This window comes from Gigantopelta aegis, chromosome 14, assembly GCF_016097555.1.
Source record: "Gigantopelta aegis isolate Gae_Host chromosome 14, Gae_host_genome, whole genome shotgun sequence".
Classification (NCBI taxonomy): domain Eukaryota; kingdom Metazoa; phylum Mollusca; class Gastropoda; order Neomphalida; family Peltospiridae; genus Gigantopelta; species Gigantopelta aegis.
Window position 1 is genome coordinate 56,390,232 of NC_054712.1, and position 25,462 is coordinate 56,415,693.

Below are 25,462 nucleotides of genomic sequence, written 5' to 3' on the forward strand. Positions count from 1 at the left end.
GTTATATGGCGTCAGACATATGGTTAAGGACCACACAGATTTTGAGAGTAAACCCGCTGTCGCCACTACATGGGATACTCTTTCCGATTAGCAGCAAGGCATCTTTTATTTGCGCTTCCCACAGGCAGGGTAGCACAAACCATGGCCTTTGTTGAACCACTTATGGATCACTGGTCGGTGCAAGTGGTTTACACCTACCCATTGAGCCTTGCGGAGCACTCACTCAGGGTTCGGAGTCGGTATCTGGATTAAAAATCCCATGCCTCGACTAGGATCCGAACCCAGTACCTACCAGCCTGTAGACCGATGGCCTAACCACAACGCCACCGAGGCCGGAAAATAGGTAAAGCGTCAAGAACGTCAACCATGATCTGTAATGGTACACTATAAAGCTACACGCAAAATTTCAGCTAAATATATTGAGGCATTGGTGGGGTTGGGGAGGAGTCCGGAAAACATATTTCCGTACACTAAGTTCAAGGATCACAATCCAGTCCAAATGTATAAATCGTCATGAAAGTCAAACTTGATATGCTCAATATCTCGAGGAATTGTGAAGAAAAAACATCCAGAAAACTTTATGTGGGACAGACGGAAGGACGAACAGACGGAAATACAGAAATACAGAGATTAAACATATAGCCCCCTCCGGTTGGACCGATAGGGGTCTAATAATGATTGTGGATTATATTAATTGAATAGCACTTAAATTATTATCAATCCACAGTTCATTTAAGAAACAATTAATGTATTCAGTATTTAAACATAGTAGTGAAGAGTGCATATTATATTTGTAATAATAACCAGGCGTGTGCAAATAATTCAAGGGGAGTGCATATTATATGTATAATAATAACTGGGGGAGTGCAAATTATACGTATAATAATGACTGTGGAGTATATATTCTTGGGGAGTGCAAATTAAATGCTTCACCGGTCTCGGTGGCGCAGTGGTTAAGCCATCGGACTACAGGCTGGTAGGTACAGGGTTCACAGTCCGATACCGGCTCCAACCCAGAGCGAGTTGTTACGGGCTCAATCCAACGATTGATCCATCGAACCTCATGCAGCTAATTTACCTCTTCCCACATATTAACACGACTAAAGGATTGTGGGATAACGGCACCTGGCCGGAGTACATTTTAAACTATGGCTGTTTGGCGTCTAACGGTATATATGGTTATTTTGAAGTTTTATCGAGAGAGGAAGCCTGTAGTCGCCACATGCGCCACTCCTACCGATACAGCTACAAGGGATCCATTGTGAATGAACGACTGAATGGAAGTTAAAGTTTGATTTATTAACCATCGGCTATTGGATGCTGAACATTTTGTATTTTTGACGTATGGTCTTAGAGAGGAAACCCGCTATATTTTTTTCATTAGTAGCTAGAGATCGTTTATATACAGAATCCCACAGATAGGATAGCGATACCATATACCACGGCACTTGATACACCAGTCGTGGTGCACTGGCTGGAGCGAGAAATAGCTATTTTTCATAGCACAGCCTTTGATGTACATATATTGAGACGAGGGTTGGAGAGGGAGCACATCCTTTGATGTACAAATAGAGAGACGAGGGTGAGGGAGGGGGCACATCCTTAGATGTACACATATTGAGATGAGGGTGGAGGAGGGGGCACATCCTTTGATGTACACATATTGAGACGAGGATGGAGGAAGAGGCACAGCTTTAGATGTACACACATATTGAGACGAGGGTGGGGGAGGGGGCACATCCTTTGATGTACACATATTGAGACGAGGATGGGGGAAGGGGCACAGCTTTAGATGTACACACATATTGAGACGAGGGTGGGGGAGGGGGCACATCCTTTGATGTACATATATTGAGAAGAGGGTGAGGGAGGGGACACATCCTTTGACGTACACGTATTGAGAGGAGGGTGGGGGAGGGGGCACATCGTTTGACGTACACGTATTGAGACGAGGGTGGGGGAGGAGACACATCCTTTGTTGTACACGTATTGAGACGAGGGTGGGGGAGGGGACACATCCTTTGACGTACACGTATTGAGACGAAGGTGGGGGATGGGACACATCCTTTGACGTACACGTATTGAGACGAGGGTGAGGGAGGAGGCACATCCTTTGATGTACACATATTGAGACGAGTATGGGGGAAGGGGCACAGCTTTAAATGTACACACATATTGAGACGAGGGTGGGGGAGGGGGGCACATCCTTTGATGTACACATATTGAGACGAGGGTGGGGGAGGGGCACATTCTTTGATGTATACAAATTGAGACAGAGGTGAGGGGTGTCGGGTGTGGGTGTATAGGGGTATCTCACAGCCTTTGATATACACCGACTGATACGGTGAAAAACATAGACTTTGATGTACATTGGGACGCAAAAATGCTGTCCAAAATCGGTGTTCGATCCGGAAACTCATCGCACCTCAGGTGGGAGGTATGCAACGATATACTTCCTTGTTATACAAAGGCCGATGTGATTAAGACACACGTGCAACAAGATATTCCATTCGTCTCAATAGTAAACAGTCGCTACAAAGTTTAGCACGATCAACACACGGACACAGTATTTTTATTTTTATTTTTTATTTTATTTCCAAGAAGTGACGTTTACATAACATTTAATTCTTTTGACAAATTCACGTCTGGGCAGCATGTAAAGAGATTGTACTTATTTGTGATTACACAAACAATTTGAATGTCCAAATACAGGTGACTCGTATTCGTTTTATAATACAATTTCCGTGTGACTAGTACTTTTAATGTTTGACCCCGCCCTAACCACAGGGCCGGTGACAGGGCCATTCACAGTGGGTGTTTATCTAAAACATGGTATTTACTAGCATAGGCTTTGGAAGGTGCCAGCTACTGATTGGTCCAAGTTATACATGAAGTAGACTGGGGCTTGTTGAGGGTGGGATTGCATTATTTTCACTTGGGGTGCGGAATGCCCATTTCGACAACGCTCACATAGGCATGCACACAGACACTCTGACAAACGCACACATTTATATCCACACAAACACAAGGCACGCATATGCAAAGCAGCATACAGGTGTGTGTGTGTGTGTGTGTGTGTGTGTGTGTGTGTGTGTGTGTGTGTGTGTGAGTGAGTGAGAGAGAGAGAGAGAGAGAGAGAGAGAGAGAGGAGAGAGAGAGAGAGAGAGAGAGAGAGAGAGAGAGAGAGAGAGAGAGAGAGAGAGAGAGATGTAGACGATATGCAGTCGAACCTTTATATAACGGCCACCCAAGTGACCTGGTTAAAGTGGTCATTAAGAACTGGTCAATAAAATGTGAAATAGTGGAATGCATATCAAATAGTATCAACAGTCGTCAGAAAAATATAAATTGAGAGAGAGAGAGAGAGAGAGAGAGAGAGAGAGAGAGAGAGAGAGAGAGAGAGAGAGAGAGAGAGAGAGAGAGAGAGCCAGACAGACAGAGACAGAGAGGAGAGACAGAGAGATATGCGTAGAAAGATAGCTATGTGTTCTAAACTAGTGGATTTATAAGAGCCCCCCCCCCACCCCCCCACACACACACACACACACCCACATATATACACTGGCAGGAACGGCCCTTCTTCACGGTACCTTTAAAATGAAATCCGTAGTCCCACGTCAGCATTACTGTGTTATACCACACGTGTCCTGGTCGTACCACCGGGTACACTACCTCATATTCAATGGCTGTTTGTGCATTGTAAAGCAAACAAGTGTACAAAAAAGGAATTGAATATCTTTGTCGGATTGATGGCAGGTTTTTTCAGTAAACTTTATTTAAACTGCATGTGATTCAGGTTTGTTAATCACGCAACCCGAATGGAACCAACCACCGACCGACCCTAAAGACAGATATTTGGTATAAATACCGAGTCTGCCAAATAGTAGAGTCACAGACTGACAGACAGCACCACAAGAACAAGATGGCTTCCTTGACTGGTTCTCTTGGTGTCCTCTTCGCCTTCCTCTGTTGGAACTCGACACTCGCCATACCGACATTTTGTGGTAAGCGTTATGTAAGACTTGAGTATATAAATATTTAATGCTTAAGCTTTCAGACCATACCTGCATTCCGTATTGTTGCTGTTGTGGGTGGGGTTTTTTTGTTTGTTTGTTTGTTTCTTGTTTTTTTGTGGGGGGTTTTGTGGGTTTTTTTGTTGTTATTTGATAACGTTTTGGTAACATTTCGTTAAAGGTCCATTCTCGATTTTATTTTAAGTATTTAAGATTTCAGATCAAACTTCCATACTATGTTTTTGTAGTAATATGTCCTTACAGCTTAAATATCATTTATAGTATAGTATAGTTTATTAGCTTTAAACCTTCCGACTCATAGGCATACATCTCATATACAAATCAATAACATTTGACAAGTGGTGCATATATGGAGGATGGACAATTAAATAGGTTGAGAACGTAAACATAATGCATTTTTAAGATATTTACCAATATTACATAATTCTTTTCTGTTTTGAACAGACAATAATTGCACAAGTTCAAACACAGACGGTTTGCGCCAGTAGTATTTCTTAATATATATTGAACGTAATTGTATGTACAATGGACATTTCAAAATAAAGTGATATTCATCCTCTATTCATTCTGATTACACATCTGACATTTCCGTTGTGACTTTTCAATACTATAATATCTACCTTGTTCAATAAACAACTGGTGAGAAGAAACACGAACTTTTGTTATAAGAGTAGTATAACAATATGGCAATGATATTCTAAGGTAGTACTGCAAGCAAAACGTATCTATTAAATGCTTACATACATTACATTTAGGAGAGTTTTCTAGCATTATATCTCTCTTGAACAAAGTTATCAGTTAAACGAATCTGTCCACTTTGTAAAAATATCTCAGTACTACTGACATGCTGATTATACCACACATCTCCCAAACCTAGTGATAAAAGTAATTTAACATGGTAAAGCCAATTAGAACTATTCTGATATTCTAGCATACCATCATACAGTGATTTCAAAATACAGTTGTTAGTTTCTAAACGTTTCAACCAGTACTTAACTATTCTTAATATTCGTACAATATACAAAGGAAGTCTTCCAAGTTCTGTTAGGACTACTACATTTTTTGTGTGCTTCATTTAACATTCAAAATTCTTTTTCAAAAACTTTTTCAACATCATGAGCGGGGTGAAAACCCCATACTTCACAACCATAATTGAAAACACTAGAAACATAGGTATCAAAGACATGTAGCTTCGTTTCCTTATTAAGTGATAACCTATTACATAGTTCTAAATTATGCCACATACATTTTCCACCTTGAGATGCAATTACCCTCTGTATTTTTGTAAATTTACCATTAAAATTTAATGTTAAAACTATCGACTACTTCAATAAAATCGTTATTATATATATCCAGTTTTCTTTGACAGATAATTTTCCACCGTCTCTAAACACAACAATTTTAGTTTTATCAGCACTGACATCAATATCCCATAAGAGTATAAGTCATCTTTTGAAGACCATCTGTTGTCTCGACCATACATTCAATATTTTAGCCTTTAGATCGTGTCTTTTCTTAATGCAGCATTCAGAAAAAAGGGGCGTGACGTAGCCCAGTGATAAAGCGCTCGCTTGATGCGCGGTCGGTCTGGGATCGATCCCCGTAGGTGGGCCCCATTGGGTTATTTCTCATTCCAGCCTGTGCGCCACGACTGGTATATCAAAGGCCACGGTATGTGCTATACTGTCTGTGGGATGGTGCATATAAAAGATCCCTTGCTACTAATGAAAAAAAATGTAGCGGGTTTCCTCTCTAAGACTATTTGTCAAAATTACCAAATGTTTAACATCCAATAGCCAATGATTAATAAATCAATGTGCTCTAGTGGTGTCGTTAAACAACAACAAAAAACTGGGGGGAAAAGTTGGCTGCCATCTCCCATCTACGTCATATACCAGACTGCTACTAGCCATTACGTAGACGGCTTAATTTGTGTTCACACTTACACAACTTAAACTGGTTTAGACTGGTTTAGCTAAAACACTTTTTGAATTGACGAGCATTGACAATGCAAAATCTATACCGGTATACGGCGGACGTGCAGACATCCGCACTTGCGCAACACATCAAAACAACTGACCACGAGTCTGTTAAGTCGATGCTAACGCTATTACTGCTTATGAAGACTATGGCGTCACTGTCACTTCCGCCTTATACTAGTTTAACTAAAACCGTTTGCCTTCACACTTACATTTAGAGTGTTTTAGTTATACCAGTTTAACTATACCACACACCGAAGTGTTTTAGCTATTCCGGTATAGTGAAAAGATCGCGCTCACCCTTACAATTTCAATTGGTTTAGTTATTCCAGTTTAGTTAAACCAGTTTAAAATGTAAGTGTGAAAGCAGCTTTAGATAGATAACGTTTGTTCATAACTAAACAGCGTGACTGAAATGTACTGGGATTTTCAGTTCAGTTCAGTTCAGTTCAGTTCCAGCGTAGGCTCGGGATGGGTATTATGGTACTGACGACCTCTCCCCCCTCTCCACCGAGGCTAATACAGTGGCATTTTTTACAGTGCAATATTACAGTGGCGTAGGCAGGATTTTGTATTGGGGGGGGGGGGGGGGGGGGGTACCTGGCAGCCAAGTAAACAATGATATCGAGTACGCCACTGACCACACATACATTTCTCTGGATTGGGGAGGGGGACATGGCCACGTCACTGCAATATTATTAGTTACGCGGTTTTTTTTTTGACAGGCATAAATTCCAAACACCTGTCAAAAAACTGCGTAACGAATTTATTACCTTTTAGATCTTTGTTTTATAATTAAACTAAAATTACATTCAAACGTTTAAATAAACTACACACACATTTTGAGTTTGAGTTTAATATCATAACATAATATCAAATTCCTCAAAATGTATTTGATTTTTTGTTAACAAATAACTATGCAAGGTATTTATCTTTTGACTATCGTAGTCGTTTTTGATAACTGAAATCATACTTTACTTTGATTTTATGGTTTAGATTATCAATTTCCGTACATTCGAAGTGTTTGTGGTCATCCTGGTGTTTTAATATCACAAAATGTATTTCTCATGTTTTAAAAACGCACGTGCGTCTGAGAAGTAACAATTATGGAGTCGAGTGTTAGTCTATTTTTAGAGGGTATTTCACCATTTTAAAATCACAGACTTATGTTTTACTCAATTGTAACGTTATTCAAGTGTGTTACAGGTTTGTGGATTAACCAATCTAATTAAAATTAGCTCCACTATTAAACGTGGATCTAAAGACAGCCAGTTGGAGCTCATGTCCACCAATCAAAACCTTACTTGCAGAATCCTGCCAGTGATTTAAAAATAATTTGAAAACATTCCGAATTATCCTGAGGGTATACGACATGTTTCGTGTGAATTACGAATGCCTTAAAACATGTTTTATTTTATAAAATAAATAATTTGTAATGTAAAACTGAAGACTGATTTAGTTTTTTTAAATTTTATAAATAAATAAATAATTTTTAATGTAAAATTGAAGACTGATAACCCACCCCGTACGTATTGGTATGGTTCGCTGTACTGCGGCCACTAAAATAGACTCGCCCGATATTTTTAGAATTTGTATGCTCCCAAATAACGTTATAAAAGGCGAAGTGTGATTGGTCAATATTTAAATTATTATTTACAGACGAAATGTTACCTGGACATTGGGGACTACGCAGTGTTTAGTTTTAAATCACTGGCAGGATTCTGCAAGTAAGGTTTTGATTGGTGGACATGAGCTCCAACTGGCTGTCTTTAGATCCACATGTAATAGTGGAGCTAATTTTAATTAGATTGGTGGATTAACTAAACTTAGTGTTAATTTTCACAGATTGAAACTAAGGTCTGTCCCTTTAAACTTTTATGATTATGTTGTAATCTAGCACATTTTTTGGCCAAACGTGCTCAAGAAATCTTCAAATAAACAGTAAAAATTAAATTTACCGAGTTGTGGTATTCCCATTCATAATGAATTCAAGTCTTTTAACAAATTTAATCAGTGAGGCGTGTTGGACAAAATGTCGTCGTTCTCATCCGCAGTTTGTATTTTCGTACAACCAGTCGAGCAAATCACGTGACATTTTGTACCACCGACAAATTCTGTATTTTCCCGCAAATCTTGTATTTTCCCGCAAATGAGACAGTATACCTGTGGTAAGCTATGCATTGGCAGGCCCGTAGCGGCGATGGTGGGAGTGTGGGGGAAGGGGGGGGGGGGGGGGGGGGTGGGGGGGGGTAGGGTAGGGGGGGGTGAAATAATTTTTGGTTCTTTCTTTTTTTTTGGGGGGGGGGGTAAACCTTACATCTCGACTGAATGTAAGAATTGTAGCGAGACTAACGGATCGAGATTAACGGCGAGAATTACCGTAACGGGCAAATAACCTTTGAATCATGCCCCCGGACCACCCAAATAGCTCGCGCTCATTTAATTGCCCCCCCCCCCCCCCCCCCCCCCCCCCCCCCCCCCAATAATGTCCACCATGCTACGGGCCTGGTTAGCTATTGACCCATCAAAACACATGAAATTTATCTAAAAGATAATAATATGAGTTACGCGTCTTTTTTTCTTTTTTTGGGGGTGTGTGGGGTTTTTTTTTGACAGGGCGTACGGGATTGTACGCCCCTCCAAAATCTGTATTTCCTGAGGCGAATTTATTACCTTTTAGATCTTTGTTTTATAATTACACAAATATTACACTGACAGTCAAACTTTTAAATGAAGTACACACACATTAATTTTTTTTAGTTTGATTTTAATAACATAACATGATAGCACTGGCTATCCAGAGATTGGGCCCGGGACACACATGCCCGAAACTCTAGTGGTACATGAGCATGTAAATACATATTGGTAATGGTAATGATAGCATGTCATCAAATCCCTCAAAAGGATTTTTTTTTTTTTTTTTTTTTTTTTTGGTTAACAAATAACTATGCAAAGTATTTACAGCTTTTCTGTTAGTTGTTTGGGTATTAAGAGTGTCAACAAGGATTCCGGGTGGTTTCACCCTAAATTATTTCGAGCCCTGTGTTTTACAAATGGAGACAACTATATGCGCCTTGTTATCTTGCGTGTTTTAAACGTTTATGGTTATGTTGTAATCGTATTTGGAAAACAAAACTGAACACTCGCAGCCGAACAAAAATATTTGTTGTGTTGTACTAACTTTTATAACATGTAAAAAAGCATGTCACTTAAAATATGTTCGCGATAATTAGCCCAAGTTATAACACGGTAACTGATTATGCAATACTATATTCTAGCATTAGCTTTCAATACGTGAAAAACGTGCTGAAGAAATTTTAAAAAAAAAACACAAAAACAAAAAGAAGCCAGTATAAAACAATTTTACCGAGTTGTGGTATTCCCATCCATAATGAATTCAAGACTTTTAACACATCTATTCAGTGAGGCGTGTTGGAAAATGTTCGTCGGTCTCATCCGCAGATTGTATTTTCGTACAACCAGTCGAGCAAATCACGTGACATTTCGTACATCCCGAAACATTTTGTATTTTCCCGCAAATCTTGTATTTTCCCGCAAATGACACGGTGTACTTGTGGTATGCATTAGCTGTTGGCCAATCAAAACACATGAAATTTATCTAAAAGGTAATATTAGGCTATTCATATAGGTATCCAGGCAACATATAGTCACAAGGGTCCGCTAGGTTCGTATTCGACACCCCTCCAGTTCCAGACCACGCTACACCCCTAACGCCTTAAGAACAAAACAGCTTACAACATAAAATGTTAATGTTAAATGGTGAACAAGGTATAAAACATGTTGGCAATACAACATAACTTAACAGTAAATATTATTTATTAAAAACAAAACCACATAACTTTTATGTTTAGTTGGGGATAGAGCCAAATGGTTAATTTTTCATTTGTGCTGGGATGTAGTTAAATATCCATTTATCCATTGAAGATTCATGTTAGCTTTAGCTAGATAAATAATAAGCCAATTGCTGAAAGCCTAACGTTTTTCTTTGTGTTTTTTCCCAGGCAGATGTGAGACCAATGTCTGGGATCCATACTGCCAATATTGCTGTGCGGTTTACAAATGTTGTGGAACAGGTGAGTCTTTTATCGCTGCGGCGAAGTTTACAAAATAATGTGAAAAATCATTTTTATCAACATTTTACTAATTAATTAATTTAAAAAAAAATGTTTCGACTACTTAATATATCTACTGACCATAAATAAATTTATTTGAATACAAACAGTTGTAGTAAAGTTACTTTATTATCCATATGGTTCAACATAACCGAGTTAATAATAATCATACGAAACACACGTGTAATAACAAGTGTAATGACGTAATTTTGGGGAATGACGTCATAACATGGCATTACTTCTCCAATCTTAGCTCAGACTGTGCATTTGAAATATGACTTGATTTAGTCGTCTCCTAGTAACTGTTGTGGCTGAAACATTTTGAGTTGGGTCTTATTATTCATAAAGGAAACAACAATAATAATATGGATAATAAAGAAATTATTACACTTGCGTGTGAGACGTACTGGTTTTACAAAACTCGTGTCAGGATTCATGTATTAGCCTCGATCTCGCTCGGGTAGTACAATAATCCTGACAGTTGTTTCATACAATCAATACGACACACAAGCTTGTATAATAATCTCTATTTATTACATACCTATTCAATCTTACTATAGTGATAACACTAGACATTTTCAAACCGTGTGATACATTTATCTTGTATCGCATATAATATATGTGTAATATGGACCGGAACTTTTAAATGGGGAATTCCCTTTTTATTTTTACTGCAGTTAGCGCTTTTTAGTTACTGACGTCATATATGATACAAAAATTACGTCACAACGTATTTGAAACATTACACAACAAACTGCCGCAGAGTATGATTCTTAACGTGAAGTAAATCCATGAAAGGAGTATTGATCATAGATTTAAGAAGGAGTTGTTATGACGTTAAATTAAAAACGTTTTCTTGTAGTAACATAAAAGAAGGTATGTAATAAATACAGAACTTCACATACGTTGTTTTTGCTTCCTATTTATTGCACTCGTTTATTTTGCACAAGAACATACCATTCGACCGCTACGCGGTCTCGTGGTATATATTCTTGCGCAAAATAAACGAGTTCAATAAATAGGAAGCGAAAACAACGTATGTGAAGTTCTGTATATATATTAACGTGGCAATATCCTTTCAAGGTTCTGACACGTCTATTCCAACCCACATCTCTGGCATAGCCAGTGGTTAGGCTTGAGAGAGTTGAGTAGCATACAAAGAGTATTTGTGACACAATTATTGAGGGTGGGGGAGCTGATAATTATAATGGCCAAAACCCTTAAACATTTTTATTTTATTTTATTTTAATGTTTTGTTAGAAATGGGTGCCTATGCTGAATGAGATCTACATAGAGTAAAGTTTACGGGTTACTGTCAGAATAGGTACCCACGCGATTTCGACCTTTGAAAGTCATTGTAGGGTCATTTCAGGTCATTTCAGGTCAAATTGTGCGAACAAAACATTTAGCATTTGATTTTATATCTTTGAGGCTTTAAAGGGACATTCCTGAGTTTGCTGCAATTTTTAAGATGTTATCGACTAACAGAGACTTTTTAACGATTGTAATTACATATCAAATATATTTTCCTGCATAACATATCAGTGGCTGTATATTAAACGTGTTTTTGATCGTTCTAATATTTGTACTAGCGTAAATTTCATTTTATTTCCTAAAATATGTCTTTTCGTACGTACGAAATTAAAATCCAATTTGGGCTTCTTACAAATATTAAGACGACCAGAAACACATTGCATATACAGATACTGATATTCTAAACAAGAAAATATATTTAATATGTAAGTTTAATCGTAGAAATATGTTATTAGTCGGAAACGTCTTACAATGCAGCAAACTCAGGAATGTCCCTTTAAAAATATACATTTCATATGGTTTACTCCTAAATATTACGATTGTAATGGATCATAATATATTGCAATTTATATGCAAACTATGGTGAATTTTGGAATAAAAATCAATTTATCACGAAATGTGTGTAAAAATGTCCAAACATTTGTTTAAATTAAAGTGATGGTTTATTTGATTAGAAATGGGTACCCATGCTTAATGGAGGTCTATATAACATACTGCTTATGTACTCGCGTGATTATAATCTTTAACGGTCAGTAGGGTTAAAATGGGCTTCTTTTTTTTCATTTCTTAATATCGTCGAGGCTAGGACACAAATTGTAACTTGGGGTGGGACACTAATTAACCTAATGATTAGTTGATTCATGGGTAACGGACAGTGGCGTAGGCAGGATTTTGTATGGGGGTGGGGTGGGGGCACCTGGCAGCCAAGTAAACAATGATATCGAGTACGCCACTGATCACACCTAAATTTCCCGGGATTGGGGGGGGGGGGGGGTGCATCCCCGGCTACGCCACTGGTAACGGAATAATGCAATATCAAGGAATGGTGGGTTTAAGTGGGGTAGAATCATGGTTTCCGTTTCCTGTTTTTGACCTAACATTATATTATTTAAAAACTGACATTAAGAAAAGTAGAAGAGATGATGAGATAACCTCTATCGTAATGCAAAGTTGGCAAAGAACAATATCACAATAATAGTATTTATTGTAGGCCAAACTATTAGTGTTCTGTTTTGAGTCGATCTAGGTTAACGATGCCCGATTTCACTACCCACCCCACCCATTCAATAGTACAACCCTGGATTCTTTACTGTCTTACACTGTGGTTTTATATAAATATATATAAATAATATTTTCATATACTTACCATTTGTGACACCCAACAGCCGATGTGTATTTTTGTGCTGGGGTGTCGTTAAACATTCATTCATTCATTCATTCATTCATTCATTCATTCATTCATTCTTTACTGTCTATCTAAATATTTCACTTTAACCAAATTCAAACAATAGAATTTAAAATTGAGGTCTTAAAAAAATGTGCATTTCCGGGAACATGTTGATAAATTTAGATATGGTAGGTCTTACTTTTTATTCTCTCATTTTAATTCTGGGTTTTTTTACTGCATATTTATTCTTTTCACCTATATATATATATATATATATATATATATATATATATATATATATATATATATATATATATATATATATATAAACAACAACCCCACATTAAAAAAAAAATAATACATTGAAAAAGCAACAGAGTTGGCACTTTTTTCTAGGTAGAGTCCGGTTTCCAAGAACGCAAAATATTCCATTTAATAATTCATAGATTGTTAGCTGAAACTTTTAAATTAGTTCTATAATTTCATGTTTTTATTAGTCAGTTGCATGTACTATTATTTAAAACATTTTTGTTTTGATTTGTTCAAGATGTCCCAATGCAAGAATGTTCTAGCTTCAAGTGTGGGTGTACACAACAACAACCACCACCACCAAGTCCGACTCCAAAACCGACAATGACAACAACTCCAAAATCACGAGGTAAGATATATAGAGATTATTATATGAGCACGTGTGTCGTACTGATTTTACGAAACGAGTGTCAGGAGTTTTGTATTGCCCGAGCGAGAGCGATGGTAATACATGAATCCTGACACGACTTTCGTAAAACCAGTACGGCTCACACGCGAGTGTAATAATTTCTTTATTATCCACATTATCGAAAATATTATTTTCACGAATAACAAGCTAAGACCATATCTAAACGTTTCAAATGTAACTAAAACGAGACGTCATTTTTATAAGCGTACTAAAGCTTCACAAAATGACGTCATTCGCTTTGCACGTGAAATAATTATGATACACGTGGGTCATGCTGGTTATATTTCCCTGAATATCTTGAACTATGTGAATAATAAATATAGATTATTATACGAGCGTGTGTGTCGTACTGATTTTACGATATGAGTGTCTGGATTATTGTATTGCCCAAGCGAGTTTCGTAAAATCAGTACGACAAACAATTTCTTTATTATCCACAGTATCCAAAATATTATTATTAATTTTTTTAAAAATTTTATTTATTTATTTATTATTATTTTTTTAATAACAAGCTAGGATCATGTCAAAACGTTTGAAACGTAACTAGAAAGAGACGACGAAACAAAGTCATTTTCCGAAATGACGACATTTTGGTAAGTGTTTATATATATATCTAAAGGTCACCGCAGACCTTTGCAACAAGGTCCAATTTTTGTTGCATGCAACAAAAATCGTACGTCGTTGCGTCGTGTGCGCTAGCCTGCGATGCAATTTCTGTTGCATGCAAATAAAATTGCTCCGATCAAACATGTTTGTATTTATTGCATGTAATTGCATCTAATTGCACGCTGTCGCAAACGTGTGCGCCTTCGATGCAACAAAACGTTGACGCAATAATTTAAACTGCCAATGAACGGATAGATAGTTATCACATGACTCAAAATGGCAGCCTCCAGCAGCATGTGGTCTTCAGAAAAAGAGGATGAATTAGTGGTGATGTGGTAGACAATACCATGTCGTTTTGACACAACATCCCCTGAATATAGCAACATGGCTAAAAGGGAGATGTGTCTTGCAGAGATGAAATCTGCGCTTGGAATACCTGGCCTCGTGCTTATAAACCTTAAAATCTAGACTTTAATAAAGTCCAGACTTTAACGTCATGGCAACGCCATTCAAATAGCATTACGTTAAAGTGGACTTTATTAAAGTCTAGACTTTAAGTTTTATAAGCACGGGCCCAGGTATGTTTATATAGTTTTTATACACAAATTGTGTGGTTATATCCTATGCGGGACGACTTCGGTGCTACTTTACGTAAATGTACTCTTCTACGTCATACAAAATATGGTGTAGAACATGTCTCGATCACTACCGTCCAAACAAATACGGAAAACCCCCGCCATTTTGACTGTCACGTTATCACTGCTAGACCAAAATTGCTGGCTGTCGCATGTGTGTGCGGATCAGTGCAACGAGAAAAAGGTTGCTTGTAATCATACAATTTCAATTGTATGCAACAAAGTTGCAAATGTCTGCAGTGGCCTTAAACTGGGGAAGCCGCATTATGTTATCACGTCACGTCACAAAATTACGTCATTCGTTGTTGACGTGAAATTATTATGACATACGTGTGTAATACTGTTTATTTTTATTTCCCTGAATATCTTGAACTGTGTAGATAATAAATATATTTGTGTTGTTTATATTTTGCGATGTTTATTTATTCAATGTTCACACATGTATACATAAATTATACATCGTGAAAAACTGTATAATGCAGGGAATTGCATTTTAAGACATCTAGAATGACTCCGGACCCATCCCCGTCCTAGAAGTGTGGTGTTTATATGTTTAGTGTATACATATGTATACAAACATTACACACCGTGTAAAATACATTTTAAAACTGTTGGATTTACCCGCATTTGTCATGATGAATGTTCATTTTCAGAATATCTACTTTTTAAAATTTGCAGTGGGAGTGTCCCCGGATAACCCTAGTAGACAGGGCTCAATGCAGACAAAGAGAGACAGACAGACAGATAGAGAGAGAGAGAGAGAGAGAGAGAGAGAGAGAGAGAGAGAGAGAGAGAGAGAGAGAGAGAGAGAGAGAGAGAGAGAGAGAGAGAGAGAGAGAGAGAGAGAGAGAGAGAGAGAGAAACAGAGAGAAACAGACAGAGACAGATACACAGATATAGAGACACACAGGGAGAGAGGGACAGAAACACACAAAGAGACAGAGCGAGAGAGAGAAAAGAGACACACAGAGATAGACACGGAGAGGATTTCCTCTCTCTCAATACCTGTGTGGTCCTTAACCATATGTCTGACGCCATATAACCGTAAATAAAATGTGTTGAGTGCGTCGTTAAGTAAAACATTTCCTTCGTTTATAATTGATTTTTGTTTAATGCGACCTAGGTTAAAGACGCATTCCTTTGCAATTACTACATACCTAGATGGGTTTTTCAGGTATATATTCTTTCAAATATTGATATTAAAATTAAAAAAAAAAATCCAGTTAATAATTAATGATTTGGCAACTGTAACTTTTGAATTAAGTTTGTTCAGTGATATACGTGGTTGGTTTTTAATTAATCAGCTACATAATATACTCAAATTTTTTAATTATATAATGTTTTTGACATTTATTCTTTAAATTGAAAAAGAAAAAATCCACTTTCATCTTTTGTTAGGAATAGACGCTCTGACATTAATGAAAAAACAATGTAGAGATAACAGAATAAAACGAAATATCCTTACAAGTCAACATGTAACGGGTCCCAGACGGTAGTTTTCATAAAAAAAAAAAAAAAATGTTTTATTTAACGACGCATACAACACATTTTATTTACGGTTATATGGCGTCAGACATGTGGTTAAGGACCACACAGAGGAAACCCGCTGTCGCCACTACATGGGCTACTCTTCCGATTAGCAGCAAGGGATCTTTTATTTGCACTTCCCATAGGCAGGATAGCACAAACCATGGCCTTTGTTGAACCAGTTATGGATCACTGGTTGGTGCAAGTGGTTTACACCTACCCATTGAGCCTTGCGGAGCACTCACTCAGGGTTTGGAGTCGGTATCTGGATTAAAAATCCCATGCCTCGACTGGGATCCGAACCCAGTACCTACCAGCCTGTAGACCGATGGCCTGCCACGACGCCACCGAGGCCGGTGCTTAGTTTTCATAAATGCGCGAAAACCCACCGTGCACAAGCTTTATGCGTGTATCGTGGGTCAAATGTACTTGAAACAATGTTTAGAAGTGATCTGTGATCAAAACTTGCTATTTAAATAATATGACTCTTAGTGTGACTAGCATAGAATCACCAAAACGTCTACTTAATTAATTTTGTCGAGTATATTCTATTTATAACAGTGATTTGTTCAAGATACCCCAATGCAAGAATGCTCTAAAATTAAGTGTGGGTGTACACCACTAATACCAACACGTAAGCCTTACGTAATTCCTGAGCTTTATTTATTCTATTAATGTTTACATTTGTAACCAAAATCTGATATAGAGTTTGCACCCGATCCGTCAGTGCGCCCCCCCCCACCCCCCACCCCCCCCCCCTTCTGCCAAAGTCGTTCCTACAGGCCTGCTAATTTAGGATAAATACTATTGAATATATGATAAAAACCTGTTAAATATATATATGGTAATATATCTGGTCAACCTGGGGTACGGGGGTGGGGGTGAGGGGGTGGGGGGGGGAGGGGCGAGGTGCTGTAGGCCACTAGGGGGCGCTGTTCGGTTGGCACTATATAAAAATATGTTTTTATTGAAGCCGTAATTTTTGCTGAAAATCGCAGTTCCAATACTCTGCACTGATTTCAACCTCTTGTGTGTACTGCGTAACAACTGTATAACAAATCAAAATGTATAAATTATTTATTTCCAATTAATAATAGTATTTGCACAAATAATCAATGTTACATATTACAACCAATCACAGTCGTAGCTGAGTTTACTCCGTAAATATTTGAACTTTGACACGGAATTTTCTTCTTTGGTTTCAAGCAACCTACATGACTATGCAAGGGACATACTACGAACTAACCGATTGTTTTCACTTTCAGAGTGCAAACTGCCTAAAACAACGACACGCATTCTGGGCGGACATAGCGTCGATGTATGCGACAGACCGTGGATGGTGCACTTCGTAGACAGAAATGTTCCATTTCCATTGTGTTCTGGTGTCCTGATTAGTGAAAAACACATTCTTACCTCAAACAAATGTGCTGTATAGTAAGTTTGATAGCAATTAATTTAAATTATTTATTTGTTCTTTATTTATTTTATTTCTTACACACCCGTTGGTGAGAACACCATCCGTACGTGTGTTAACAATTTCAAGACATACAACTGGCTGCTCCTAGGTGATGACCAGGTCACCAGTGCCATGCATCCAATGAAAAACAGAACGGTAAAAATAGATTACACTGTGACGTATAGTTAACCTGACAATCATGTGTCTGTGACTATAAGTTAGCTACAAGTGCAACGGCTGTAAATAACTTTTAGTCGAAAAAGATGTTAAAATTTGCTAAAAACTGGTTTTTGAGGATATATAAGAAATATAATAATACATTCGTTTCCGTCAGATAACATTTATCTCACAACTCGTTGTTTAAAAACGTATCAAACTCGCTTTCGCTCGTTAGATACATTTTGAAACGACTCGTTGTGAGATAAATGTTATCTAACGGCCACTCGTATTATTCTTTATTTCTTTGGTTTGATATTTTCTTCCTAATATACAGATGAAGTCAACAGAAAAGAGTTACCTTTCAAAATGTGTTTGGGTTTTTTTGGTCAGTAATTCCAGTTTGCCTTTTATGTTTACAGTGATTAAAGGATAAATTGATTTATTATGTAGGCCCTAAATATCTTCTTCTTTTTTCAGTTTAACAGTCCCAGCGACAAGTTCAGATGTTGTCGCTCGATTTGCCGATTCTGAAAACTTCAAACAACTAGACAGACAAGTAGTTCGTAATAATGTTATCGTGAAAGGTATGTCACTCAGCAAACTATTCAGTTGATTATCATAAGCGTATCATATGCTACCTTGCTTCGGGAGTCGAACTCTACCTTACCACAATCCTGTCACAACAGATATATCCCTGTGCAATTGTTATACGAGATTTCTTACACACCCGTTGGTGAGAGCATCATTCGTTATTTTGATAACGCATATAGTGTTAACACACTATATGCGATAACATTTTAAAGACATACGACTAGCTGCTCCTAGGTGATGACCAGGTCACCAATGCCATACCATCCAATGAAAAAAAAAAGCACGGTCGAATCGATCACTCTGTGACGTACAAGTTAACCTGAAATTGACTTGTATGTGACGCACAAGTTAACTATAATTAATAGGGCCGTACATAGGTTTTGGTTTGAAAAGGCGTTTAAATTTATTTTTAAATTGTTTTCTGAAGATATATAAGAAATAAATATTATATTCGTGTCCGTTAGATACCATTTATCTTAAAACTCGTTGTTTAAAAACGTAGCTTTCGCTAGTTGGATACGTTGTAAGATAAACGGTATCTAATGGTAGTACTAAACCAAATAATTTCAGGCTGGGTCAAAGTCCGAGGTGCACCCAACTTTTGATAGAGAAGTTAACACCACAAGTCCTGTGATTGTTGATAAATATGAATGTGTTGGTTGTAAAAAAAATTAGTTTCATCTGCGCAAAAAATGTATGCACTTTTATTTCATCTAGTACCACTGTGTCAAGTAACCTTGTTCTTGAAACATGTATGGAGTACCTGTAAAAAAAAGTACTCAAATTTTGTGCGGACCTAGTCATAGACGCTACCCGTTATCTCTGAAATGAGCAGCTTGACCCCCATTTTGTTTCTGATTCACTTTAAGGGTGAGGGGTGGTAGTATTTATATCCGTGGTGTTTATGTCGATTGATGCGCTGCAGGTAGGAGTTTTAGCTACATATGTTACTATTGTCATCAGTGAGATTTGATTTGGTAATATACACCTTAATGGCCGCTCATGTAATATTTTCTATATGCCAAAACCACTTTAAATGGTTATTAAAGTTGTTATTTGAAATATACACTCCAAACATGTGTCTGTGTGTGCGTGTGCGTGTGTGTATGCGCGCGCGCGCGTGTGTGGTCTGTGTATGTGTTTGTGTTTGTAAATGTAAATAACATATTATGTACTTATATCTATGCAAACTATTTTATTTCAATATTTTAATTAATTAAAAATAAAATAACAAGAAAAACATATTTGATAATTTTAATGTATTTCACACATTCACCTAAGTTCTTTTTAAGTGGTATATGTCAATGATTATTACAAATTTACATTTAAAGCTTATTTCGTGTTGTGTCCAGAATATATCTAGTGTCTTGAACTTTTGTGACCTTAAATTGACCTTTAATAATTCAAGTAACATTTAAATTTATCACATTCCAAACCGATTCTCAGTGTCCTTGTACAATAACAAATTAAGTACATAGAGGATATTTGATGTTTTTTGTCAAATAAAACAAAACAAAAACAAAGACAAGAAGAAAACATGTTAAAGGGAAAAAAGGGGGAAAAAGAAGAAGGAAAAAAAACGAATAAAAGAGACAAAAAAGTAACAAATAACAATATAGACACAATTACTGGCTATATTTGTGAACGCTACTTAGTATATAAGTTTTTTTATTATTAATTTATACACCTTTTCGTGACACCCATTACTAGGTGGTTTCAATTTAAAACGCTCCTTATTCTGTAGCTGGAGAAAATCCTACGTTTTTGGGCGCTGATTCTTCTCTTATTATTTAAGACTAGGCACGGTACATAGTACATACTATTTTATTATCGTTCGAAATTTCAGGCGACATTGCAGTTGTGACTTTAAATACTAGAGTACCACTGGACAAAGACGATTTCTGTATACAGTCGGTGTGTCTGCCTGATGAAACGGCGGTCTTCGCTGACAATTCCAAACAGAAATGCAAGATGGCGTCGTGGGGAATGACAAGTATTTAATTTTTGCCTGTTACCGATTATTATTACGTTTATTATTATTATTTAAAATTATTATTATTATTATTAGTAGTAGTAGTTGTAGTAGTTGTAGTAGTAGTTGTAGTAGTTGTAATAGTAGCAGTAGTAGTAGCAGTAGCAGTAGCAGTAGCAGTAGCAGTAGCAGTAGCAGTAGCAGTAGCAGCAGCAGCAGCAGCAGCAGCAGTAATAGTAGTAGTAGCAGCAGCAGCAGTAGTAGTAGTAGTAGTAGCAGCAGCAGCAGTAGTAGTAGTAGTAGTAGTAGTAGTAGTAGCAGCAGTAGTAGTAGTAGTAGTAGTAGCAGTAGTAGCAGCAGCAGCAGCAGCAGCAGTAGTAGTAGTAGTAGTAGTAGTAGTAGTAGTAGTAGTAGTAGTAGTAGTAGTAGTAGTAGTAGTAGCAGCAGCAGCAGCAGCAGCAGCAGTTTGTATTTGTTAGTATTTGCAGTTATATCACTACTACCACAGCAACAACAACAACCACTACTATATATCAATTTAATTTCAGAATTCGTTTTTTCCAATATATATACTAGTCACGCAACATTTCCTTCTTTTCTCCCATATTCTGACAAATGTACTACTCGCACACATACACGTACAGCATAACTGCTTTATTTTAAAGTTGTTTATATGCTTGAACTCAGCATACTGTTGCCTTATTTTATACCATCGTCATTTATTTTGTCTTTACACCTCTGTGCAAAATGCATAACTAAATCTGTGTATAATATTTTCCTCCAAATATCCCTTTATATCCCTTGTGACTACTTCTAATGGGTATTTACAGCCTCAGTAGTGTATGGGGTTGGGGAGGTGATACAAGCACTATGTTTACCTTTATTTATATAGAGTGGAGGGACTCCCCCCCCCCCCCCCCCCCCAACACACACACACCTCACCGCATGGTTCCCGAAATGTCATTTTGCTGTTTCTGATTCAGGACACCATAAATGATATAAAACCATCATAAAACATTGTATATACAAAAGTTCAAGGTTAGGTAATATATCTTGGCACCCCACTGATAGTTTAATTTATTATCATAGTCTACTGTTATCAGCTAACGGGTTTGCTTGTCCGTGGTAATTCACTTTATTATATGTTTCACTTAGCTTCGGACCCTCAATCATATTTGACGCCTAAAGCCCTCCAAGAGGCCGAAGTAACCTTGATGCCTTCTGACGTGTGCAGACATTTGATTCCCATACTCAACCATTACATCACTCCACAGATTGACGTTCCTTCAGACGGTGTAATTTGTACTGATCCAAAAGATGCTTTAATTTCAACTTGTGAGGTAAGATAACTATTACAAAACGTTTTCCACTTGATGTTCATTGATTTCGTCGGCGGTCAGCCGTGCGTTCGTTGCATTTCGACGTTTGTTTGAAGCCTATATTGTAGATTTTTACCGGCTTCAGTGGCGTCATGGTTAAACCACCGGAGACATGGCTGGTAGGTTCAGGGTTCGCAGCCCGGTACCGGCTCCAAACCAGAGCGAGTTTTAACAACTCAATGGGAAGGTGTAAGGCCACTACACCCTCTTTTCTCTCACTAACCACTAACAATTGATAGCTAACCCACTGTCCTGGACAGACAGCCCAGATAGCTGAGGTGTGTGCCCAGGACAGCGTGCTTGAAAATTAATTGGATATAAACACGAAAATAAGTTTAAATGAAATGAAATGTAGATTGTTTTATTGGATAGTAATATAATTTGGTAGATGGGTTGTCTGGGTCAGTCTCAACATATTAATATAGATATTTCTGATTGTTTGTTAATTACAAAAATAAAACCGAAGTTTAACGTTAAATATATATTTTAAAACCAACATGATTGATTGAATTAATTGCATCGCATTTCGTTTAAATGTGCTTAGAAGTTTTCCTGAATATTTATGAAACGTGGTACATGGATTCTCAGAGGATTGTCTCCACAAACTAATAGAGAAAGATATTCAACATTTTTAATTTATGAAGTTTAATTATTTTTAAAATTTCAAAATGTATTTTCCACTAAAGTTTTGATTAGATAGTTCTGAAACATGATATGATTCTTTTAGAACTGAATTTTAAATGGCTAATTACAAAGTGGAGCAGTACAGGCGATTTGCATATTGCATATGATTCAGACCTTGCCGTTTCAAGGGAGCTATCACTCTCGCTCCTCATCACCCCCCTGAGATTAGTTCAAGGACAGTAATTATTAGCTCCTCTTAGCATGTGTGAGAGACACACACAGGGAGAGAGAGAGCGAGAGAGAGAGAGAGAGAGAGAGAGAGAGAGAGAGAGAGAGAGAGAGAGAGAGAGAGAGAGAGAGAGAGAGAGAGAGAGAGAGAGCAAGCTGATGCCACACATTATACTCGTAGGGCCAAAGCAGTAATGTGTCTTTTCATATACATTTTCTCATATATCCGAACAGTACATAAAACGTCCCTTCATGTACCACACAAGGGACACTGGGTGGGGTGCGGACAAAATCCCCAATGCAGTGAAATGGTATCCATAGAACCTATAGATTCTTCTTCTCATTCTTCCAGTCGATCGGCTGATGCGATCTAGAACTAACTGCTGTCACTCCATATGCAAAGATAAAAGTTTGTATCGTTTGACGATACCACTAGAGCACATTGATTAATTCATCATCGGCTATTGGAGGCGAAACATTTGATAATTCTGACTCGTAGTCATCAGAGGAAACCCGCTACATTTTGCCTAATGCAGCAAGGGATCTTTTATAATCACTTTCCCACAGACAGAAAAGCACATACCACGGCCTTTGACCAGCTGTGGTCAATTGGTTGGAACGAGAAAAAAAACCCAGTCAGTTGAATGGATCCACCGAGGTGATTCGATTGAGCGACTGAGCTAAATGCCGCGATGCAATGCAGCCTCTAAGACTGCCAGAACATCCTCTAGATTGAAGTTCTTTGTAGGGAAAAGTCAAATAAACTGGCATGTTTAATAACAATGGGTAAATCGGTGTCCTTTATTATTTCAGGCAGTGCATAATTAATTACTCATTGTATATTTTAGCATTATCTGTACACAAGAAACAAGCAAACGTTGTTGACATGTTAGGCAAAATTATGTCATATGTGTATTATATTCTGCTTCAGATTTCTTCATCACGATGACATATTTTCGTCTATAAAAGGCAACCTTTTATTATGTATCATACCATCTATTTGTATATAATAGTAGCTCATAATGCTAATTCATTTATAGATTTCTTGAATTGTATGTATAAGGCACAAATGAAACAAAACAAACAAAACAAAAACAAAGCAAAAATCCCAACAAAATAACAACAGCCACAACAACAACAACAACAACAACAACAAAAACAAACAAAACAAAACAAAACAAAAAACCAACAAAAACACAACACAACGGTTGGATATTATTTTGAGTAAGACTCCAGTCAGTAATTGCTATTTCTTTATATTTATTGTTATTTACAGATGGACCAAGGTGGCATGCTACTATGCCAGGACCAGGCTGATGCGAGTGGAAGTAACTGGGTATTGGCAGGAGTCACCTTTGGAACACCTTGTGATCCAAATGCCCCTAGTACCTTTATCGACGTCAGGAAGAACCTTGATGCCATCAAAACTTTTCTCCCATAAAATAGACTATCTGACAACAACAACAAAAAAGGAAAAAGAATATAATGCATACAAAATAAGTTTTGCTTGAGTTGTTTGGTTATTTTTATTGTTGGCGTAGTAATAGTAGTAGACACGTGTTGGATCAGGTTTGGTGCTTATAAAACGTTTAGAGTCCATACTCGAGACTAATAGAATCTGAGACTACAACGACATTGGGGGTTTTCTTGTTCCAACGAGTGCACCACAACTGGTCAAAGGCCGTGGTATTTGCTTTCCTGTTTGTGGGAAAGTCTGATGACTACGTGTAAGAATTACCAAATGTTTGACATCCAATAGGCGATGATTAATTAATCAACGTGCTCTAGTGGTGTCGTCAAACAAATCAAACTTTATTTCTTTAGGTCTACTGTTACATGAACGGATACATTTCAAGGTTGCCAGACTCGATCGGTATTTATTTAGAATTTCAGCTTTTAGAAGGTAGTAGCGCTAAATGTAAACACAACGTCACCAAAATGCATTTAATTTATAAATCGGAAAGAAAACGTTTTACATTCTAGATTATAATACGCTGCTGTACTTACGGTGCTGATTTATATCGTAGTGGACTTAGTATTGATTCGTTAAAAATGTGAATATCAATTTATAGATGGATTGCTTTTTATGTAAATTATACGTGCAGAAAAGACATTTTTATACGCCAATCTATGATAGGTCGTATTATGGTATGGCGTTGTCCGTCCGTCTGCCCGTCTGTACGTGCGTCTGTTAACGTTTTTTTGTTCGGACCATATCTTGCATGCAGATGCATACAGGACCATCAAACCTCAAATGTAGGAAGAACTTGGAATGGCGGTGTGTCGCGTACTATTACTAGGTCACTGTGACCTACTTTTCACGGTCTACTACACAACAAATGCATACAGAACCATCAAACCTCACATGTAGGAACAACTTGGTATGGCGGAGTGTCGCGTACTATTACAGGGTCACTGTGACCTACTTTTCACGGTATACTGCACATAACAGTAAATCCTTGTCCGGATCATATTTTGCATACAGATGCATACAGGACCATCAAACCTCACATGTAAGAACAACTTGGTATGGCGGTGTGTCGCGTACTATTACTAGGTCATTGTGACCTACTTTTCACGGTCTACTGCACATAACAGTAAATCCTTGTCTGGACCATATCTAGCATACAGGACCATTCACACCTCACATGTAGGAACAACGTAGGATGGTGGTATGTTACATACAATTACTAGGTCACTGTGATACAAATAAATCAAAT

At 37.5% G+C, this 25,462-nt stretch overlaps 1 protein-coding gene across 1 annotated transcript in view; it reads left to right on the forward strand.

Moving 5' to 3' along the window:
* Positions 1-24,183, forward strand: part of LOC121389348 (transmembrane protease serine 9-like) — a 53,155-nt gene extending 28,972 nt beyond the window's left edge. Inside the window, exons 10-16 of the mRNA XM_041520943.1 lie at positions 10,036-10,107; positions 13,395-13,505; positions 17,599-17,767; positions 18,426-18,532; positions 20,386-20,532; positions 21,667-21,851; positions 24,019-24,183. Coding sequence (XP_041376877.1) covers positions 10,036-10,107; positions 13,395-13,505; positions 17,599-17,767; positions 18,426-18,532; positions 20,386-20,532; positions 21,667-21,851; positions 24,019-24,183 — 956 coding nt within the window. The remainder of the gene's footprint in view (positions 1-10,035; positions 10,108-13,394; positions 13,506-17,598; positions 17,768-18,425; positions 18,533-20,385; positions 20,533-21,666; positions 21,852-24,018) is intronic.
* The last annotated feature ends 1,279 nt before the right edge of the window (positions 24,184-25,462 follow it).